General features: G+C 68.8%; 2 protein-coding genes across 5 annotated transcripts; one reads left to right on the top strand and one right to left on the bottom strand.

The window, feature by feature from the left end:
• The first annotated feature begins 173 nt into the window (after positions 1–173).
• Positions 174–10161, top strand: QRICH2 (glutamine rich 2). Of its 4 annotated transcripts, XM_080560271.1 has the most exons (18): positions 176–324; positions 1062–1322; positions 1472–1576; positions 1851–1901; positions 2039–3182; positions 3417–3511; positions 3599–3672; positions 3789–3903; positions 4032–4262; positions 4382–4507; positions 4603–4677; positions 4792–4956; positions 5143–5264; positions 6893–6958; positions 7250–7649; positions 7840–7927; positions 8030–8131; positions 8390–10161. In XM_080560271.1, exons 1-18 carry the CDS (start codon positions 262–264, stop codon positions 8575–8577), a joined length of 3471 nt encoding a protein of 1156 aa, XP_080416397.1. In that variant the 5' UTR covers positions 176–261; the 3' UTR covers positions 8578–10161. The 4 variants fall into 4 exon arrangements, with proteins under 4 accessions (XP_080416396.1, XP_080416398.1, XP_080416395.1 ...); XM_080560272.1 differs by lacking the exon at positions 3417–3511 and having other exon boundaries at positions 175–324; positions 3599–3903; positions 7250–7351; positions 7496–7649; XM_080560270.1 differs by lacking the exon at positions 3417–3511 and having other exon boundaries at positions 174–324; positions 3599–3903; positions 7843–7927.
• A 126-nt stretch (positions 10162–10287) lies between these two features.
• UBALD2 (UBA like domain containing 2) lies at positions 10288–16110 on the bottom strand. The gene is made up of 3 exons (XM_080560276.1): positions 15903–16110; positions 14763–14825; positions 10288–11418 (listed from the first exon to the last, which is right to left on the bottom strand). Exons 1-3 carry the CDS (start codon positions 16020–16022, stop codon positions 11089–11091), a joined length of 513 nt encoding a protein of 170 aa, XP_080416402.1. The 5' UTR covers positions 16023–16110; the 3' UTR covers positions 10288–11088.

Here is a 16110-nt window from a genome sequence, read left to right as displayed (position 1 = left end):
CCCCAGCTCCGTGCCCTTGGGGGGGTTCAGCTGGGGGGGGGAAGGGCGAGTGGGGGGGCGGGGGGGGCGAGTGGGGGGGCGGGGGGCGTGGCCAGGCGGCGGGGGGCGGGGTCAGGCCGCGAGGGGCGTGGCCAGACGGGGAGGGAGGGGCCGGGCCGTTGCCTAGCGACGGGGAAGGCCGCGCCGCGCCCCCAGTAAACACAGGCCCACGCGGACAGCCGCCGCGGCCAATGGGCGGCGGGGAGCGGCGGGCGGCGGCCAATGAGGTGGGGGAAGGGGCGGGCTCAAGGGAGCCGGGCGGAGCGCGGCCGGAGGCGGCTGGGGGTGCGGGGCGGGGGGGTTGGGGGGGGCTAAGGGGATTTGGGGGGGGAATGGGGATTTTGGGGGGTGTGGGGGGCGTGGGGGTTTGGGGGAGGTATGGGGATTTGGGGGGGTACGGGGAGTTGGGGTTTACAGGGATTTGGGGGGGGGTGCGGGCATCTGGGGGGCCATGGGGACTTGGGGGGGTTACGGGGATTTAGGGGGGGGTACGGGGGTTTTTGGGGTGTGTAGTGGGGATTTGGGGGGTAATGGGGATTTTAGGGTGTGTAGGGATATGGGGGGTATGGGGATTTTGGGGACGGGGGATGGGGATAGGGGTTACGGGGATTTGGGGGGGTATGGGGATTTGGGGGCAGGGTATGGGATGGGGGCAGCGATAGGGAAGGGGATTTGGGGGAGGTTATGGGGATTTTGGGGGCTGGGGGGGGCATGGGGATTTGGGGGGTGGTGTATGGGGTGGGGAGGGTATGGGGTAAGGGGTTTTGGGAGGATCACTGGGATTTTGGGGGGAGGGGATGGGGGTACAGGGGTTTAGGGGGGAATGGAAGTTTCGGGGTGCACAGGGATTTTGGGGGTGGGGTATGGGGATGGGGGGTACGGGGGTTTGGGGAGGAGTATAGGGATTTGGGGGAGGTACAGGGATTTGGGGGACCCCTGCACCCCCACCCTCTGCGGCGATGATGATGAGGAAGGCAGCGGCCCCCCCCAACCCTCCATGTCTCCCCCCCCCCCCCCCGCAGGCCATGGCGGCGATGCCCCCGCTCAGCCTGGCCGAGCTGCTGGACGCGGCCATCGGCACGCCCGAGCTGGGGGCCGTCAACTTCACGGCGCTGCACAGCCTGCTGCGGGCCCTGCTGCAGCACCTGGGCCTGCACCGCCTCCCCGCACCAACCCCCCCCCGGGGGCAGCCCCCCCAGCCGGCCCCGGGACCCCCGGGGGGCTCCGCAGCCCCCGACGTGGGGCAGGAGAGGAGCGAAGCGCGGGACGGCGACGCCACCGAGGTGATGCTTTGTGGGGTGTTTTGTCCGTGGGTTTGGTTTTGGGGGCTTTTTTTGGGGTTCCCCTGGGTGCCCCCCCCCACCCCCAGCACGCAGCCCCTTCCCCGGGGGCCGTGCCGCCCTCACGGGGTCTCCCCCCGCGTCCCTTCCAGGCCCCGTCCGTCCCCCGGGACCTCCTCGAGGCCATCAGCGGGGTGAAGGCGGCGCAGTCCCGCATGGCCGAGGACATCCGCGGGATCAAGGAGCTGCTGGGCCTGGTGAGCTGCCCCCGGGACGGGCACAGGGCCCCCGTGCCCCAGGTGCTGTACCCGCACCCCGAGCTCAGCACCACGGGCACCGCTTGCCGGTGCTTGCGTTGGCCAAAGTGATGCTCACGCGTGGTTTGTTTTTTTTTTTAATTAGACGTAAAAATAAAAGGAAACAGGGGTGGTGGCAAGGAGGGGGGATGAAGAAGTCAATTTGCGGGTGTCCCCATTAAATCCCTGCCCCGTGCCCCCCAGCCCTGACCGCCCCCCCCCTCTCTCCCTGCAGGCGGGCGAGCAGCGGGGACCCCGCGGCGGGGGGAGCCCGGAGAGCGACGGGGTACGTCCGCGGTCCCGTGGGAGCAGGGGTGCTCCAGGGGACAGAGCCGGGTGTTTTGCACCACGTGAGCTCAATGGTTTCCCCGGTTCCCGTTGCACGGCCCCATAAATTTGTTTCTATCACTTTCTGCTCCCCAGGAGGCTGCCGGGAGCCAGTCTGCAGCCTCCGAGTCCTCCGGGTCCCCCGAGTCGGGCGAGGAGGGCACCGAGCGTGGGGGGACCCCGCGGGGGACGCAGCCTGCGCCCAGGACCGGCAAGGGGACACCGGGGACACGGCCCCGCTCCCCGGGGGCGCGAGCAGGGACGCGGAGAGCACCAGTGACCCCCGAGAGGCGGGCAGGCGCTGCCCCCGATCGCACGGGGACAGCTGGTGCCGGTGCCACCGCCCCGGGGATGCAGCCGGGGGTCCCTGGCACTCAGGCTGCCGTGCTGGGGACACAGCCAGGGTCCCCCGGCACCCAGACCTCCACCCCGGGAGCACAGCCTGCGTCCCCTGGCACCCAAATCACCACCCTGGGGGCACAGCCTGGGTCCCCTGGCACCCAAATCACCACCCTGGGAGCACAGCCTGGGTCCCCTGGCACCCAAATCACCACCCTGGGGGCACAGCCTGGGTCCCCTGGCACCCAAATCACCACCCTGGGGGCACAGCCTGGGTCCCCTGGCACCCAAATCACCACCCTGGGGGCACAGCCTGGGTCCCCTGGCACCCACGTCACCGGCCTGGAGTCCCCTGGCACCCACGGCACCACCCCAGGGACACAGCCAGGGTCCCCTGGAGCCCCAGCCACCACCCTGGGGACACAGCCGGGGTCCCCCAGCCCCCCGACCACCACCACGGGGATGCAGACTGGGTCCCCCAGCGCCCCAACCACCACCACGGGGACACAGCCAGCACCTCCCTGGTCCCAAGGAGGAGGAGGAGGAGGAGGAGGGGTCCATCCGAGCCCCCCCAGCACAGCACCGAGCCTCCCTGGCACTGAAGCCACCCCGGGTGCTCGGGGGACACAGGCGGGTGCCGCACGCCCCGAAGCACAGCTCCCCCCGGCTGCCCAGCCCCTCTCGCCCACCGCCCAGGGACCCCAAATGTCCCCCGACACCGCCGCCGGCTCCACGTGCCCCGTGCCGGGCTCCAGCGCCGCGGGGCTGGCGGGGGCCCTGCAGCGGGTTGCCGAGCTCGGCCGCCTCTGTGCCACCCTGCAGGGGCAGGTGGCCCGGCTGGAGGCCACCAAGTCGGACCGCGCCGAGCTGGAGGAGCTGCGTCTGCTCTTCCCGGAGGGAGGTGGGTGCCCGGAGGGGGGCCACGGGCTCTAAATGTGGTGGGGAGCACCCTGGGGTGCTGCGGGGTTGGGAGCCTGACGGCTCGGGGCGGGCTCTGGGTTTGCTGGGACCACTGGGATGAACGGGGGAGGCGGTGGGGGAGCGGGTGGCGTGGGAGCACCCGGGGCTGGGGTTTAATCCTGCCCGGAGCCCAGCCCCTGACGGCGGGTGTCCCCTGCGGGCCGTGTCCCTGCAGGCCAGGAGAGCGTCACCACCCTGCTGGCCGACCTCCGGGGCCGCGCGTCCTCCCTGCAGGGCCTGGCCGGCGACCTGCACGGCCAGGGGGAGAAGGTGAGCGGGCGGCAGGGCTGGGCACGCAGGGGACACCGAAGGTCCCCCGCGCGGGGGCCGTGCCCTGATGTGCCACCTCCACCCCAGATCAAGCAGCTGCAGGACGCCCTCGGAGAGCTGGGGCTGGCTGGAGCCGCGGGGAAATCCGGCGGCAGCCTGGGGTAAGGGCATGGGAGAGGGGCTGCCACCCCGGGGGGCTGGGAGCCGCTTGGTTTGGGGGTGAGGGACCCCCCCCTCTTAGCGGCCGAGCCTGCCCGCGCCCCCTCTCGCTGCCCAGGGCCCTGCTGCAGGAGCTGAGGACGGAGCTGAGGGAGCTGAGGGAGCAGCAGGATGCGGCCAAGGCCACGCTGGAGCAGCTGGTGGCCACCGCGGCCGGGCACCTGCAGGAGCAGGTGGGGAGCCGGGGGGGACCTCTCGGTGCCACGTCCCCTCGGCTGCCCCCCGGCCAGCTGGGGCCACCGCACCTCCCGGGGGGCTTTGGGGCCCCAGCTGAGAGCCGATTCCCTCTGCCCGTTTCCAGCTGGACGAGCTGAGGTCGCTGCTGGGCGGCGCGGGGCCGGACACGTCCCCCGCCAGCAGCCCTGCTGGCACGGAGCCGGTGCCGGCCGAGTGCCCCGTCTGCAGCGCCGACGTCGGGGCGCAGCTCGGGCAGCTGCTGCGGCGCTACGAGCAGCTCCAGGAGCTGGTGGACTCCGTCCTGGCGCGGCAGGCCACGGGCAAGGCGGCCCGGCAGCTCCCCGGGAGGAGATGGGTACGGAGATGTCGGCGTCGGGGGGTCAAGAAATGATGTAAATGTTGCGGGCTGGGGCTGATCCCCGAACCCGGGTCGGATCCCTGCTCAGCGCCGTGCCGTCGCCTTCCTCCTCTCAGGAGGACGAGGAGCTGCTGAAGAGCATCCAGGCCTCCATCCTGCAAGTGCAGGGGGACTGCGAGAAGCTCGGCTCCGTCACGGGGAACCTGGTGGATGACCATCACCAGAAGCAGAAGGACATTGAGGTGGGTGGCTGTAGGATCCCCAGGCTGGGGACGGCGAGGTCCCGCTGCCTGCCAAGGTCCTGGCGCCGCTCACCGGGCGCCTTCTGGTTTCCAAGGCTCTGTTCCAGTCCCTGGAGAGGCTGCAGAAGGAGAAGGCGGACAAGGAGGAGCTGGTGCTGGAAATCGAAGTGGTAAGGTGTCGGAGGGTCCCGGCGTTTTGCAGGGCCAGCCCTGTGAGGAGGGGGCCGGGTTGGGGTCCCCCGGTGCCACCTCTCCCCGTCCCCGCTCCCCGTCCCCGTTCCCAGAAGGCAGACAGAGCCGCCCTGGCCGGCAAGGTGAGCTGCGCCCAGTTTGACGCGGCCGTGGAGCAGCTGAACAAAACGATCGAGGACACGCTGAGCAAGGTGACGGGGCAGGAGCAGGGCTGGCACCGCGTCCAGCAGAAGCTCGTCGAGGAGCTGGGCTCCAAGGTACAGCCTGGCTCGTCCCCGCCGCGCAAAGCGGGCACCCCCGGGGCTTCCCACCCCCCGCTCCACGCCGAGAGCACCCAGCTGAGCTGGGCGGCCCCTCCGGGCTTTCCCCATCCCTCGGTGGCCCCGGTGGCCCCGGCGCTGTGCCACCGGTGGCAACTCGCTGAGGCTCTGTGCCACCCGCAGCTGGACCGCCTGGAGCTGGCGCCGCTGCGGCAGCAGCTGGAGGAGCGCTGCAGGAGCATCCTGAGGCAGCTCGAGGAGCGGGCGCCGCAGGCAGAGGCCGACGATGCGGCTGGGATTAGGAAGTGAGTGCCCTGGGGACAGCTGGGGACAGCTGGGGACAGCTGGGGACACTGCCCCGGTCCCTCCAGCTCCCTCAGCCCTGCGGTGGCCACGCTGCAGCGCGATCCCTGCTCCCCAGCCCGCAACTCACCAAACCAAAGCAAGCTCAGCTGTGCTCGCCCGTCCTTCCCCCGTGCCCAGGACCGTGTCCCGGGGGTTTGTTCCACCCAGCGCCCCTTTCCCATGGAATAAGGATCCTAAAATAAGAGCATCCTTCTCCTCCCCGACCAGCGGTGCCCAACAGGTGCCGGTGGCAGCAAGGGCGTTAAATCAGCTCCCTGCTACCCTACAGCACCGCGGGGTGCCCCTGGGGGACGAAGTGCTCCCCAACCAAAGCTGCAGCGTGGGCACGAAGGGTTTTTTTTGGGGTGAGGGTGTGGGGAGGCAGCTAGCCCCCCCCGGCAGGGATGTGATGCCCCGAGGCACGCAGCTTGGCCCCGACGTGCCCCCCCCAGGCCGTGCGCAGGGCTGTAATTAGTGCTAACGAAGTGACGAAACGGGTGTGTGGGCCGGCTTGGGTGGCAGGCGTGGGCGAGCGTCTCTGCCCGCCATGGGGAACACCTGTGGGGCCGTTGTGAAAAATCCCAGCCCGAAAAAATTGGGAGGGAAGCCGTGGCAAAGCGCCCTCGAGGGAGGGAGCCTGGGGGCTGCAGCCGGACGGGGGCTGCGCGGTGCAGTCGGGTTGGGAAAGGGGGGATTGGAGATTTGGGGCTTTTTCTGCCCGTTTTTGCCCTGGTGGTGCCGTGGGGCAGGGGGTGCTGTGAACCGGCCGAGCCTGCTGAGCCCCCCGGGGCGGGGGGTTGGGTGAGAGCAGGCAGGATCCGGCTGCCCCAGCCCTCCCGCCATGCCCACGCAGGGCCCGAGCGTGCCCCGAGGGGGTCGGGGCAGGGATTTAGCCCCGGGCGGGCGGCGTGGGGCCGGCAGCAGCCAGAACCGTGGCAGAGGCCGCGTCCTCCCCCCCGAACTGGGAACTGGGGGGTCCTGCTCGCCGCCAGCCAGCCCAGCACCCCTCCACTGGTTTCACTGGGGGCAGAAGTTGTCGCGCGCCCCTAGGAGCGGGGGAGGTGGCCGTGGGGAAAGCGGGGGCAGCAAACGCCACCCTGCACCCACGGGCCTGTCCCCGCTAGCCCCCAGCCCCCTTAGCAGGTGCATTAGGTGCAGGATGGGAGCCAGGCTGAGGGTGCCGCAGGAGGATGGTGCTGAGCACCCAGCGGCTTCCTTGCCCCCAGCAACGGTGCTGGGATGCCGAAGGCAGGGGACGGGATGCTCCAGCCTCAAACGTGAGGTGCTGCGAGGGGGAGGGGAAAGGAATTCCCCCCAGGGTGCGAGTCCCGTGCTGGAGCCGTGCTCACACCAGCTGAGGATCCCCCGTCCCAGTTCCCGGCCGCAGCAAATCCCACGTTTTGTCCGTGCCGCCCCCAGCACCCCCCAGTTCCCAAGGGGCTGGGTGCCTTCAGGAGCCGTTCCCACAGCGGGGACGCTTCCTGCGGGTTCCCCGGAGCCTGTCCCCAGCGGGACCCCAAGGGGAACGCCCCCCTGCCCCGTTCCCCACCTGGTGCCACCCGCTCCCACCGAGCCCTTCCCTCCGCAGGCAGCTCCTGGCCCATTTCCACTGCGTGTCCTGCGACCGGCCCCTGCGCATGGCGGTGCCTGGCCCGTGAGTACCCCCGGGGGCTCGGCTGCTTCCTGGGTGCCCTGGGCTTCGGTGGGTGCTGAGGGCTTCGGTGGGTGCTGTAGGTTTCGGTGGGTGCCGTGGGTCTCGGTGGGTGCTGCTTGTTGAGGTCCCAGTCCCACCAGTCCCCCCGCAGCCCTGCCCAGCTCGGAGCTGGCAGCAGGGGATCCCCCGGGGCCACCGGTGAGCGCCCTGGGGACACGGGGTGCATGTCTCGGGGCAGGGGGTCTTATTGCCCCCCTCCGTGTCCCCCCCACACCTCCCTGCCCTCCCCAGGCACATCGTGACCATCCCGCCCATGCCGCCGCTGCCCTCGCGCCTCTCCACGCGTCCCCACGCCGTCTTCGAGCCGGAGCACCTACGGCAGCACAGCCGCGGGTATGGGGGGACTTGGGGACATCGGGGACGAGGGACACGTCCCCGGCTGCCAGCCGTGCCCCGTCCCCTTCCCCAGCAGCCGCTGGGGTGGCCGGAGAGGGACGGACCCCCCCCTCTGAGCACCCACCTGCACCCACCCCGCAGGGAGTGCGGGACCGGGTGCGGGTACCTGCGGGTGCCGCGGCGCTGCGGGGGGCAGCACACCCGCACCCCCCCGCTGCAGCGCTGCCCCCGCCTCCAGCACCTCCCGCCCTGCGCCCCCGGGCACCTCCAGCCCCACGCCGGGCTCCCCGTGAAGGTAAGGATCCGGCCCGGGGCTGGGCAGCTCGGGGAAGGGATGCTGGGCGGCGTGCCTCGGTTTCCCCAGGGGTGGTGGTGGGTGTTGGGCTGGCTTTGGGGTGCTGGGAGCGGGCTCCCCGTGGGGTTGGGGGGGTCCCAGGCTGGGCTACGGGGTCGGTGCTGGCACCGCTCCCCGGTTCCTTCCCCAGCAGGACGAGGTGGAGCTGCTGGGCCAGGACGGGCACATCTACAAGGGCCGGCGGGACGCACGGCTGCCTGCCCTCGTGGGGAAGGACGGTACGGCGGGGCCGGGGGGGTCGGGGTGTGGGCGGCCCCCTCCCCACGTGTAGGCCGTGGATGGGGGACCCCAACCCGCATCCCCTCCCGTCTCTCCTCCAGGCTCGCGGGGGGACAAGCCCCAGCTGTCCCCAGGGCAGCGTGGCACCCAGGACCTCCTGCCCTCGCGGCCCCACAGCGCCATGTCCTTGCTCAGCCGCCCGGGTACGGCCCCCCCCGGGGGGCTTTGGGGTGGGGAGGGCACCGAGACGTCCCCCGGGGGGTCGGGGCAGGGGGGAGGTCTGCGCCCCCAGCCTGGGCAGGGTGGGACGGGGATTGGGGGCTGGAGGGGGGGAGGGTGAGGCCGGGCTCCTGCACCCCATCCCCGAGCACCTCCGGCAGTGCCCGGCCCCGATCCCCAAAGCCAGAGCCCCCCCGTGCCCCCCACCCCGGGGGGAATTAACCCCTGCGCCTCCCCCCCAGGCACCCCCAGGCTCCAGGAGCTCCGTCCAGCGTCGCCCCACGGCCGCGTCCCCCAGGGACCGGGGCTCCCCTCGCCCCCGTGGGCGCCGCAGGACGGGAGAGAGACCCCGGCAGCGGAGAGGGGCCGGGGGGGCCCGGCTGGGAGCCCCCCCCGGGCACCACACGGGGGGGCCGGCCAGGAGCAATAAAGGGCGGTGGATGGGCAGCGGCTGCGTGGCCGGGGTTGGTTTGGCCGTCAGCATCCGTCCTCTGGGCTCCTGGGGGGGTCTCGTTCCCTGCTGCAGGGCTGCCTCCGTCCTTACGTCCCTGGATCCACAGCTCCTTACATCCATACGTCCTTACATCCTTACATCCCTACATCCCTACATCCATGCCTCCCTACATCCTTACATCCTTATATCCCTACATCCCTACAAACCATGCCTCCTTACGTCCCTACATCCATGCTTTCCCACACCCCTACCTCCTTACGTCCCCACATCCTTTCATCTATCCTTCCTTTCATCCCTACACCCTTACAGCCCTACGTCCTTATGTCCTTACATCCTTACCTCCATCCATCCCTACATCCACACCTCCTTACATCCTTATATCCATACATCCCCACATCCTTACGCCCATAGTTCCTTATACCCCTACATCCCTCCCTCCTTACATCCCGTGTCCATACGTCCTTTCCTCCGCACGCCCCTACATCCGTATTTCCCTGCGTCCACACCTCCTTACACCCCTACACCCCAACCCACAACCCTCCTGGCAGCCCCAGCACCCCCTACACGTGCCCCCATCACCGCCCCTCCATCGGCTGCGTCTTTGTGCTCGGGGTGGCACCAGCCCCATCCCTTGCTGCCGTCGCAGGTTATGGGAACGGCACCAAAATCCCCGAAGGCTGCGGGCAGAGAGGGGCCAGGCCCCACAGGTCTGGGGTCCCCCCCCCGTGCCACCTCTGGGGCAAAACCGGGGAAAACCCGGAGAAAAGCAGCGAGCGAAGGGCAGCCCCGAGCCTAATCCCGTTTGTGGGATAAGGCCCAGCTGGGACGGGCCCTGCAGGGCTCCAGACTCGTCCCCCCCAGCTGCAGCGGGCTGAGCCCCCCACACACACAATGGGACCCAGCTGCGCCTCCCAGTTCCCCCATAAACCCCAGCACCCAAGGGTGGGCCCCCCCCTTTAGCCATGGGTGCTGCCAGCTCTGGAGCGGGTGAGTGGCCCCGATGGGGGCTTTTTTTTTCCTTTCTTGCCTTTGGGGGGGCCCATCCCCAGCTGGTGTGCCCCTATAGGATCAGGGCTGCGTGCCCCAGCCCTTGCTGGTGTCCCTGGACCTGTTTTTTTTGGGGGGGGGTGTCCCCCACTTGTTTGCTGAGGGCTGCGGCGTGCCCATGGGTGCTGTGTTTTACCTGCAGTGGGATTTAATTACGGTACCCCAAATGCTCACCAGGTTTGGGACGGGGGCTGTAGGGGGCTGGGGCTGTCACCCCAGCCTGGCGCTGCCCGTGTCACCGTGCCACCCGGTGTCGGGGCCCTTCGGTGCTGGGGGGGGACACCGGGCTGTCCCCACGGGGTCCGCAAAGAGACCTTGGGGTGCGGGCAGGGGTCTGGCTGGGTGCAGGAGGGGGATGCTTGGGAAACCCCATCCTGGGCGTGGGATTTGCCTAAAACCGCTGGGAACAGCAGAAAAAACAAGCGGTGCCAGCTCCGAGCCCCAGTTTTTGGGGACAGCGCTCACAGGGACGCGCGCTGGCTCCCGACGGCATCGGTCCCGGTGTGCCTGGTGGCACCGTGCTGCCCCGGCGGGGCCGGGAGATCCCCAGGAGATCTCTCAGGGATCAGGTCCCACGGGTGTCCCCGAGTCCCCAGGTGTCACCCTCGGTTCCTAGCGCAGAGAAAAGTCAGGGACAGCTGGTGTTAAAAAAGTGATTTTTTTTTTTATTATTTTTAAATTAATAAAAAACCTTCAACCTGTTTTCCTTTTTTTTTTCTTTTTGTCTTTTTTTTTTTTTAAGCAAGATTTGATTTGAAAACTAAAAAAAAAAAAAAACCCACCACCCCTCCACAGCTCCCCCCCCCACCCCGAGAAGGGCCCGTGAGCGGCGGTCACAGGGACCTGGGGGGGGGGCATCACTTTGTTAAATCACAGCCCCCCCCTTCCCCGAGGGGGGGCCGGGGTACGTGGGGTTGGGGGGGGGTGTCTGTGCAAGAAGCCAGGCTGAATTTCGGAAGCCAGAGCTTTCAGCGCAGCAACGAGCACCCAGAGCTTCCTCGGGGCCGGGGGGGGGCACGGGGGGGTCCATCCCCCACCTCTCCATCCCTTTTTATGTGGATTTCCTCCCCCCTACCTTTCCTGTGTTGCCGGGGGGGGGGGGCAATGCCCTCCGTGCCTGCTTGCTCGTTCTTTCTGGATTTATATACATTAGATATATTTATATATTATAGTTATATATTTAAAAAAAAAATATAGGGGAGGGGGGAGAAAAAAAACCAGCTGGCGACTCGTGAAAGAGGCTCTCGGGGCCTCTTGGCGGCCTTCCCGGCAGCGTCCCCCCACCCCCCCCCCAAAAAAAAAATTTAATAAAACCTAGAAAAGGATTCCAGTGCGTTTCTCAGGAAGCCCCCGCTCCGAACGCCCTGGCCCGGGTCTGCCCGCCCTCCCCCTCCCCAAAAAAACACCCCCCCTCCCACCCCCCCCCCAGCAGCCCCAGCCTTATCTCTGCCCGTCCATGGTGGCCACGGCTTTGTGCGGGGGGGCGGCGGGCGGCGGGGCGGGGGGCCAGGCGGGCTGCGGGGGGTGCAGGTGGTGGTGGTGGTGGTGGAGCCCGTGGGCGGTGGGCGACGAGGGGGGCAGCCAGGCGGGCTGCTGGCTGGGGGGCGACGAGGCCCAGAAGGGGCTGAAGCTGCCCGGGGGGGAGCAGGCCATGGAGGGGATGGGGCTGTTGCTGCTCTGCAGGTTTTCCGACGTCCGCAGCTTGGAGAACATGGCCAGGGCGTCCGGGAAGTTGGGCGGAGTGGCCGGCGTGTTGCTCGGGGTGCACATCTGCGGGGAGAAGGAGATTAAGGGGCGTTTAGGGTCCCCGACGGGACATTTAGCATCCCGACGGGACATCCAGGGTCCCCAACGGGGCGTTTAGGGTCCCCGTGGGACGTTTGGTGTCCCCGCGGAACGTTTAGCATCCCCGTGGGGCACCTGGGGTCCCCACCGGGATGTTTAGGGTCCCCAATGGGACGTCCAGGGTCCCCACGGGGCGTTTCGGGTCCCCACGGGGTGTTTCGGGTCCCCACAAGTGGCTTCGGGTCCTGGCTTTGGGGTCCCACCGCTGTCTGCCGAACTGCTTAACGGGGACCCCCCCTGGGATCCGGCCCCCAGGGGACGCGCAGAGCCGGGGTCTGGTCGCCATCGGGGTCCCCAGCGCTGTGCTGGTGGGGTCGGGATGAGGCCCCCCCCTGGGCGCGGGGTGAGCGCTGCACCCCCCGAGGGTTCCCAGCCCATCCGCGGGCTTTCCTCCTGAAATCCCCGGGGATTTCGTTCCGCTCGTGCCGTTTGCACGGGACCTGGGGTTTCCTGCTCCCGGGGCTGCTCCCGACACCGGGACACCAGCACGGGGCCGGGGGGGGCTCTGCCTCGGTGCCCCCCTCCTGCCCCAAACCCTCAGCGGGCAACGAGGGAGGAGCGGGATGAGGGCAGCGTGCGGCACCCCTCGGTGCCGGCGCCATCCCGGTGGCACCCAGGCCGAGCTGCATTATTAATTAAATCCTTCTGGACGTCTTCCCCCCACGTCACTCGGCAAAACCGGTGACCAAAGCCGCTGCTGCCCCACCTGCCCGTCGGGTTTCTGCCCCTGGGACGGGGCTGGGGGCTGGATGGGATGGGACGAGCGGGGGGCAGGGGTCCCGGTGGGACGGGGACAGCCCCCAGAGGTTTTCTCCTGCTCGTCCCGAAGCCCCGAGTCTTCTGCAGCCACGAGGGCGAGCCCCAGGTGGGGGCACAATTAACACACGAAGAGGGGTGTGCCAAAAGGAGCTTTTGTCGGGGTGCCCGTCCTGGAGCCCCCTCCCCTTTCTCCTTTCCGTGCCGTGGGCTGGGAATTGATGCCGGAGCTGATCCACCAGGGTGTCCGAGAGGAACGGTTTTGGGGCGCGTTCTCTTCCCTTCCGGACGCTTTGAGCCAAAACTTCTGCGTGGCCACGCGCGGACGGGGAGCGTGCGTGTAGGGCTTCGCCCCGCCGGGCTGAACCCACCCCGAGTCCCTGCCCCGGGGGGCGACGCGGCGCTCGGTGCCGGGCGGGTCTGCGTGACGGGACGGCGGTGGTGGGGTCCGTGCTGCAGCTTTTTCAGCATTTTGGGGTGGGGAAGACCCCCGTGAGCCAAAAGCGCTGCTCCACGTCCCTCCGCCTGCCCTGGACGTGCTGCGGGGCCGAAAGACCCGCGGGTGGCTCCGTGGTGCCCCGTGGGGGGCGGCTCCTCGTCCCGTGCCTCCCCGGTGCGCTCGCCTTCGCCCCTTTTTGGGGTCACGGAGCTGCACCCCAAAACGCCAGCAGGGCCAGCTGGACCTTTGCGCCAGGCAGACGGCAGCATGCGGGATTTTTGTTTTGTTTTGTTTTCCAGCCCCAGCCCACTCGGAGCCAACCGAGGGGCGAGATAAGCGCCGGGACGCGCTCCCGTCCCCGAGCAGCTCCCCCTGCGCAGGCAGGGACTCATCCCAGAGCTCACCTCGAAGCGACGGTAAGCCAGCTTTTTTTTCCCTCTTATTTTTTAAAAAAAGCCTATATTTGGCAGTATCCGAAAAGATGCTCGATCCAAAAAATCGCTCTGTTAACTTCAAGAGGCTCCTTTTTTAAAAAAAAAAAAAAAAACACACCCCAAAACACAGCCGCGCGCAAACAGCAGCTCCGGCCCGAGGTCGGGTGCTGGAGGCGGGACGCAGCTCAGCCTTTTTGGGGTGAGATGCGCAGGATTCATGTCAAAATAAAAATAAAAAATCTAAAAGCAGCCGTGTGATCATCGCCTCCCTCCTCCGAGACGGTTTTTTTTTCGGGGAGCCGCTGGCTGCCGGCCGCCACAGGGTCGGTGCCACACCGTGGCCAGGAGCTTGCCGGTGCCAGGAGGGATTTGGGATGGGATTTGGGATGGGATTTTGGGGTGTCCCTCGCCGCGGCCCCCGGCCCGTCCAGGCAGGGCGTTTCGAGCTGTGTATGCGGGGGGGGGGGCGACGCCGCTTGTCCCCACGTGGAGCCGTGCCGCAGCCGCCCCACGTGCCTGTGCTGGGTCGTCCCAAAACACAGCGGGGCTGGGGAGGGGGCCAGGAAATCCTGGGGGGGGGACGGGACACAGCCCTGACCCCCCCCCCACCCCGGGCCCTCCCCTCGTGCAGGGCCGGGGACCCCCCCCCCCCCGGAGGCGTTTCCTCGCTTTGCGTCGAGCTTCCTGCGGCGGTGGGGAGGGATCGCCCTGCTGGGCGTGGGGCTGGCGTTTTATTATTATTATTATTTTTTTTTTTTGGAGCATTTCGAGGCCTGAAGCGGCCCCGCAGCTCCCGGCTCGTCTCCCTTCCCCTCCCCAGCTGATTTCTGGGGCTTTTTAGGGGTTTTTGGAGCGTCCTGCCAGCCCTCCGAAGCGCCCCTTTGAGCCAGGCGTGAGCGCGGGGGAAACCTCCCCTGCACCCCGAAGGCAGCGGAGGGGGGGGGACGCCCCCCCCACAAGCTCCAGCCCAGGAAGGAGACAAAACCCAAATCCCCCCCACCCCGAGAGGAGCCACGGGGGCCGGGCTCCGCTCCTGGGGTGCTCCCAGGGGGGTTTTGGGGGGACCCCCCCCGGGCCTGAATGTGGGAGGAAATTTGTATGGGGGGGGAATAAAAGGGTTGGGGGGGGGGACGGTGGCCCGGCAGGCTCCGCTGCTTCCCCCATTTGCTGCCGGCCCCCCGACAGCACCAGAAAAGGGGAAAAGAATTAAAAAATAATAAAAAAAATAAATAAAAAATAAATAAAAACCGAACGGGCTTAGCCCAGACCTGCTCCTTCCCCCGCAGCCGGCTCGTGTCCTCAACAGGAAAAGGAGCAAAGAAAAAAAAAAAAGCACCCCACAAACACCCCCCCCCCAAAGCACGGCTGGGGGGGGGGGACGCGGGACTTCCTCGCCCCCCCCCGTGAGGGGCCGTGCCCTCGGGCAAGGTCAGGGCGAGGCTGGGCCCCCCCCGGCCCCGCGGTGCCGGCGCGGCCCTGCCGTTTCCTGGCAGACATCTTAGCTCGTGTTTACGTTGGGGCTGCGGGCGGGCAGCAATATGGCGGGGGGGGGGGGCTGGGGGGGTAACGGGGGGGGTAACGGGGGGGGTAACGGGGCTGGGGGGGGGGTAACGGGGCTGGGGGGGGGGGCCAGGCCTTACCATCTGGTGGTGGTGGTGGCTGTTGGGAATGTTGGTCTCCTGGAAGAAGGCGCTCAGGGCGGTCTGCGGGGGGGGGGACACACGGGGCCCGGCGTTAGCTCCGTGCACAAAGGGGGGGCCGTGGACCCCCCCCCAAAATCCCCCCCCAATCCCCCCGCACCCACCCCAAATCTCCCCCCCCACCCCCCCACGCCATGCAGAGCCCCCCACCCTATCCCCCCCCCCGCACCCATGGGTGCTGCCCCCCCTCTCCCACGCCCCCCCCCACATAAGGGGGGGCTGCACCCCTTTTTACACCCCTTTCCCCCCCCCAAACCCCCCCGGGCCGCGGCCCGGCCGGCAGATCCGGTTACGGGCCGGTATAAATAGAGCCGGGGCGGCTCGCAGCCGGTTTTTCCTCCCCACGGAGGGGGGGGGAAGGCAGTGCCCCCCCCCCAGCAGGGCCCTGTCCTGGCTGTATGGGGGGGGGGGTGTTGTGACCCCCCCCCCCCCCGGTGTATGGGGGTGGTGGTGGGGAAATGGGGGGGGCATGTTTGGGGGGGTATGGGGGGGATATATAGGGGGATCCATGGGGGGGGTTACAGGGGGGTACTCGGGGGGGGGGTCCATGGATGGGGACATGGGGGGGGGACATGGGGGGGGGACATGGGGGGGGATACGGGGGGGGCACATGGGGGGGTACACGGGAGGGGGGCACAAGGGGTCCGCGGGGGGAGGCATATTGGGGGGGTATGTGGGGGGAGATCACGGGGGGGGTTCACGGGGGGGTACATTGGGGGTCCACGGGGGGGGTCCACGGGGGGGATACACGGGAGGGGGACACGGGGTAAACGGGGGGGGGGCATCGGGGGGGAATCAACGGGGGGGTTCACGGGGGGTACACTGGGGGGGTATATGGGGGGATCGGGGGGGTACACTGGGGAGGGCACATTGGGGGGGGTCCACGGGGGGGGGCACACTGGGGGGATACACGGGGGGGCGGGTCAACAAGGGGGGGGGGGGTCCACAGGGGGGTACAGGGAGGGGGGTTAACGGGAGGGGGTTGTCAATGGAGGGGATCTATGGAGGGGGGGGGTTCCCGGGGGTGATATCCGGGGGGGGGGCGGGTTCCCCCCCCCCCGCCCCCCCCACGCCTCGTACCTCGAACTGCCAGTGCGCCGCCTGCAGCAGCTGCTTGGCCTGGTCGGCGGCGCAGCCGGCCGCCAGCACGAACTGGTTGATCATCACCTGGTGCCGCAGCTCCTCCATGTTCACCGACATGGCCGGGGGGGGGCCGGGCCGGGCCGGGGGGGGGGGGGGGGGGGCCCCCGCCGAGCGCCGCCGTGGGAGCCCCGAGCGCGCCCCGCGC

Source organism: Anser brachyrhynchus, assembly GCF_964034855.1.
Source record: "Anser brachyrhynchus genome assembly, chromosome: 18".
Taxonomy (NCBI): Eukaryota; Metazoa; Chordata; class Aves; order Anseriformes; family Anatidae; genus Anser; species Anser brachyrhynchus.
This window is presented reverse-complemented; position numbering and strand designations above follow the sequence as displayed.

Coding starts and splice junctions, on each gene's coding strand:
- QRICH2 (XM_080560269.1), top strand. CDS start 262: ATGAGGTGGGGGAAGGGGCGGGCTCAAGGGAGCCGGGCGGAGCGCGGC. Junction 4,678..4,791: donor TGGTGCTGGAAATCGAAGTG/GTAAGGTGTCGG, acceptor CCCCGTTCCCAG/AAGGCAGACAGAGCCGCCCT. Junction 6,959..7,249: donor CGCATGGCGGTGCCTGGCCC/GTGAGTACCCCC, acceptor TGCCCTCCCCAG/GCACATCGTGACCATCCCGC.
- UBALD2 (XM_080560276.1), bottom strand. CDS start 16,022: ATGTCGGTGAACATGGAGGAGCTGCGGCACCAGGTGATGATCAACCAG. Junction 14,826..15,902: donor CGGCGCACTGGCAGTTCGAG/GTACGAGGCGTG, acceptor CCCCCCCCGCAG/ACCGCCCTGAGCGCCTTCTT. Junction 11,419..14,762: donor GCCACCACCACCACCAGATG/GTAAGGCCTGGC, acceptor TTCTCCCCGCAG/ATGTGCACCCCGAGCAACAC.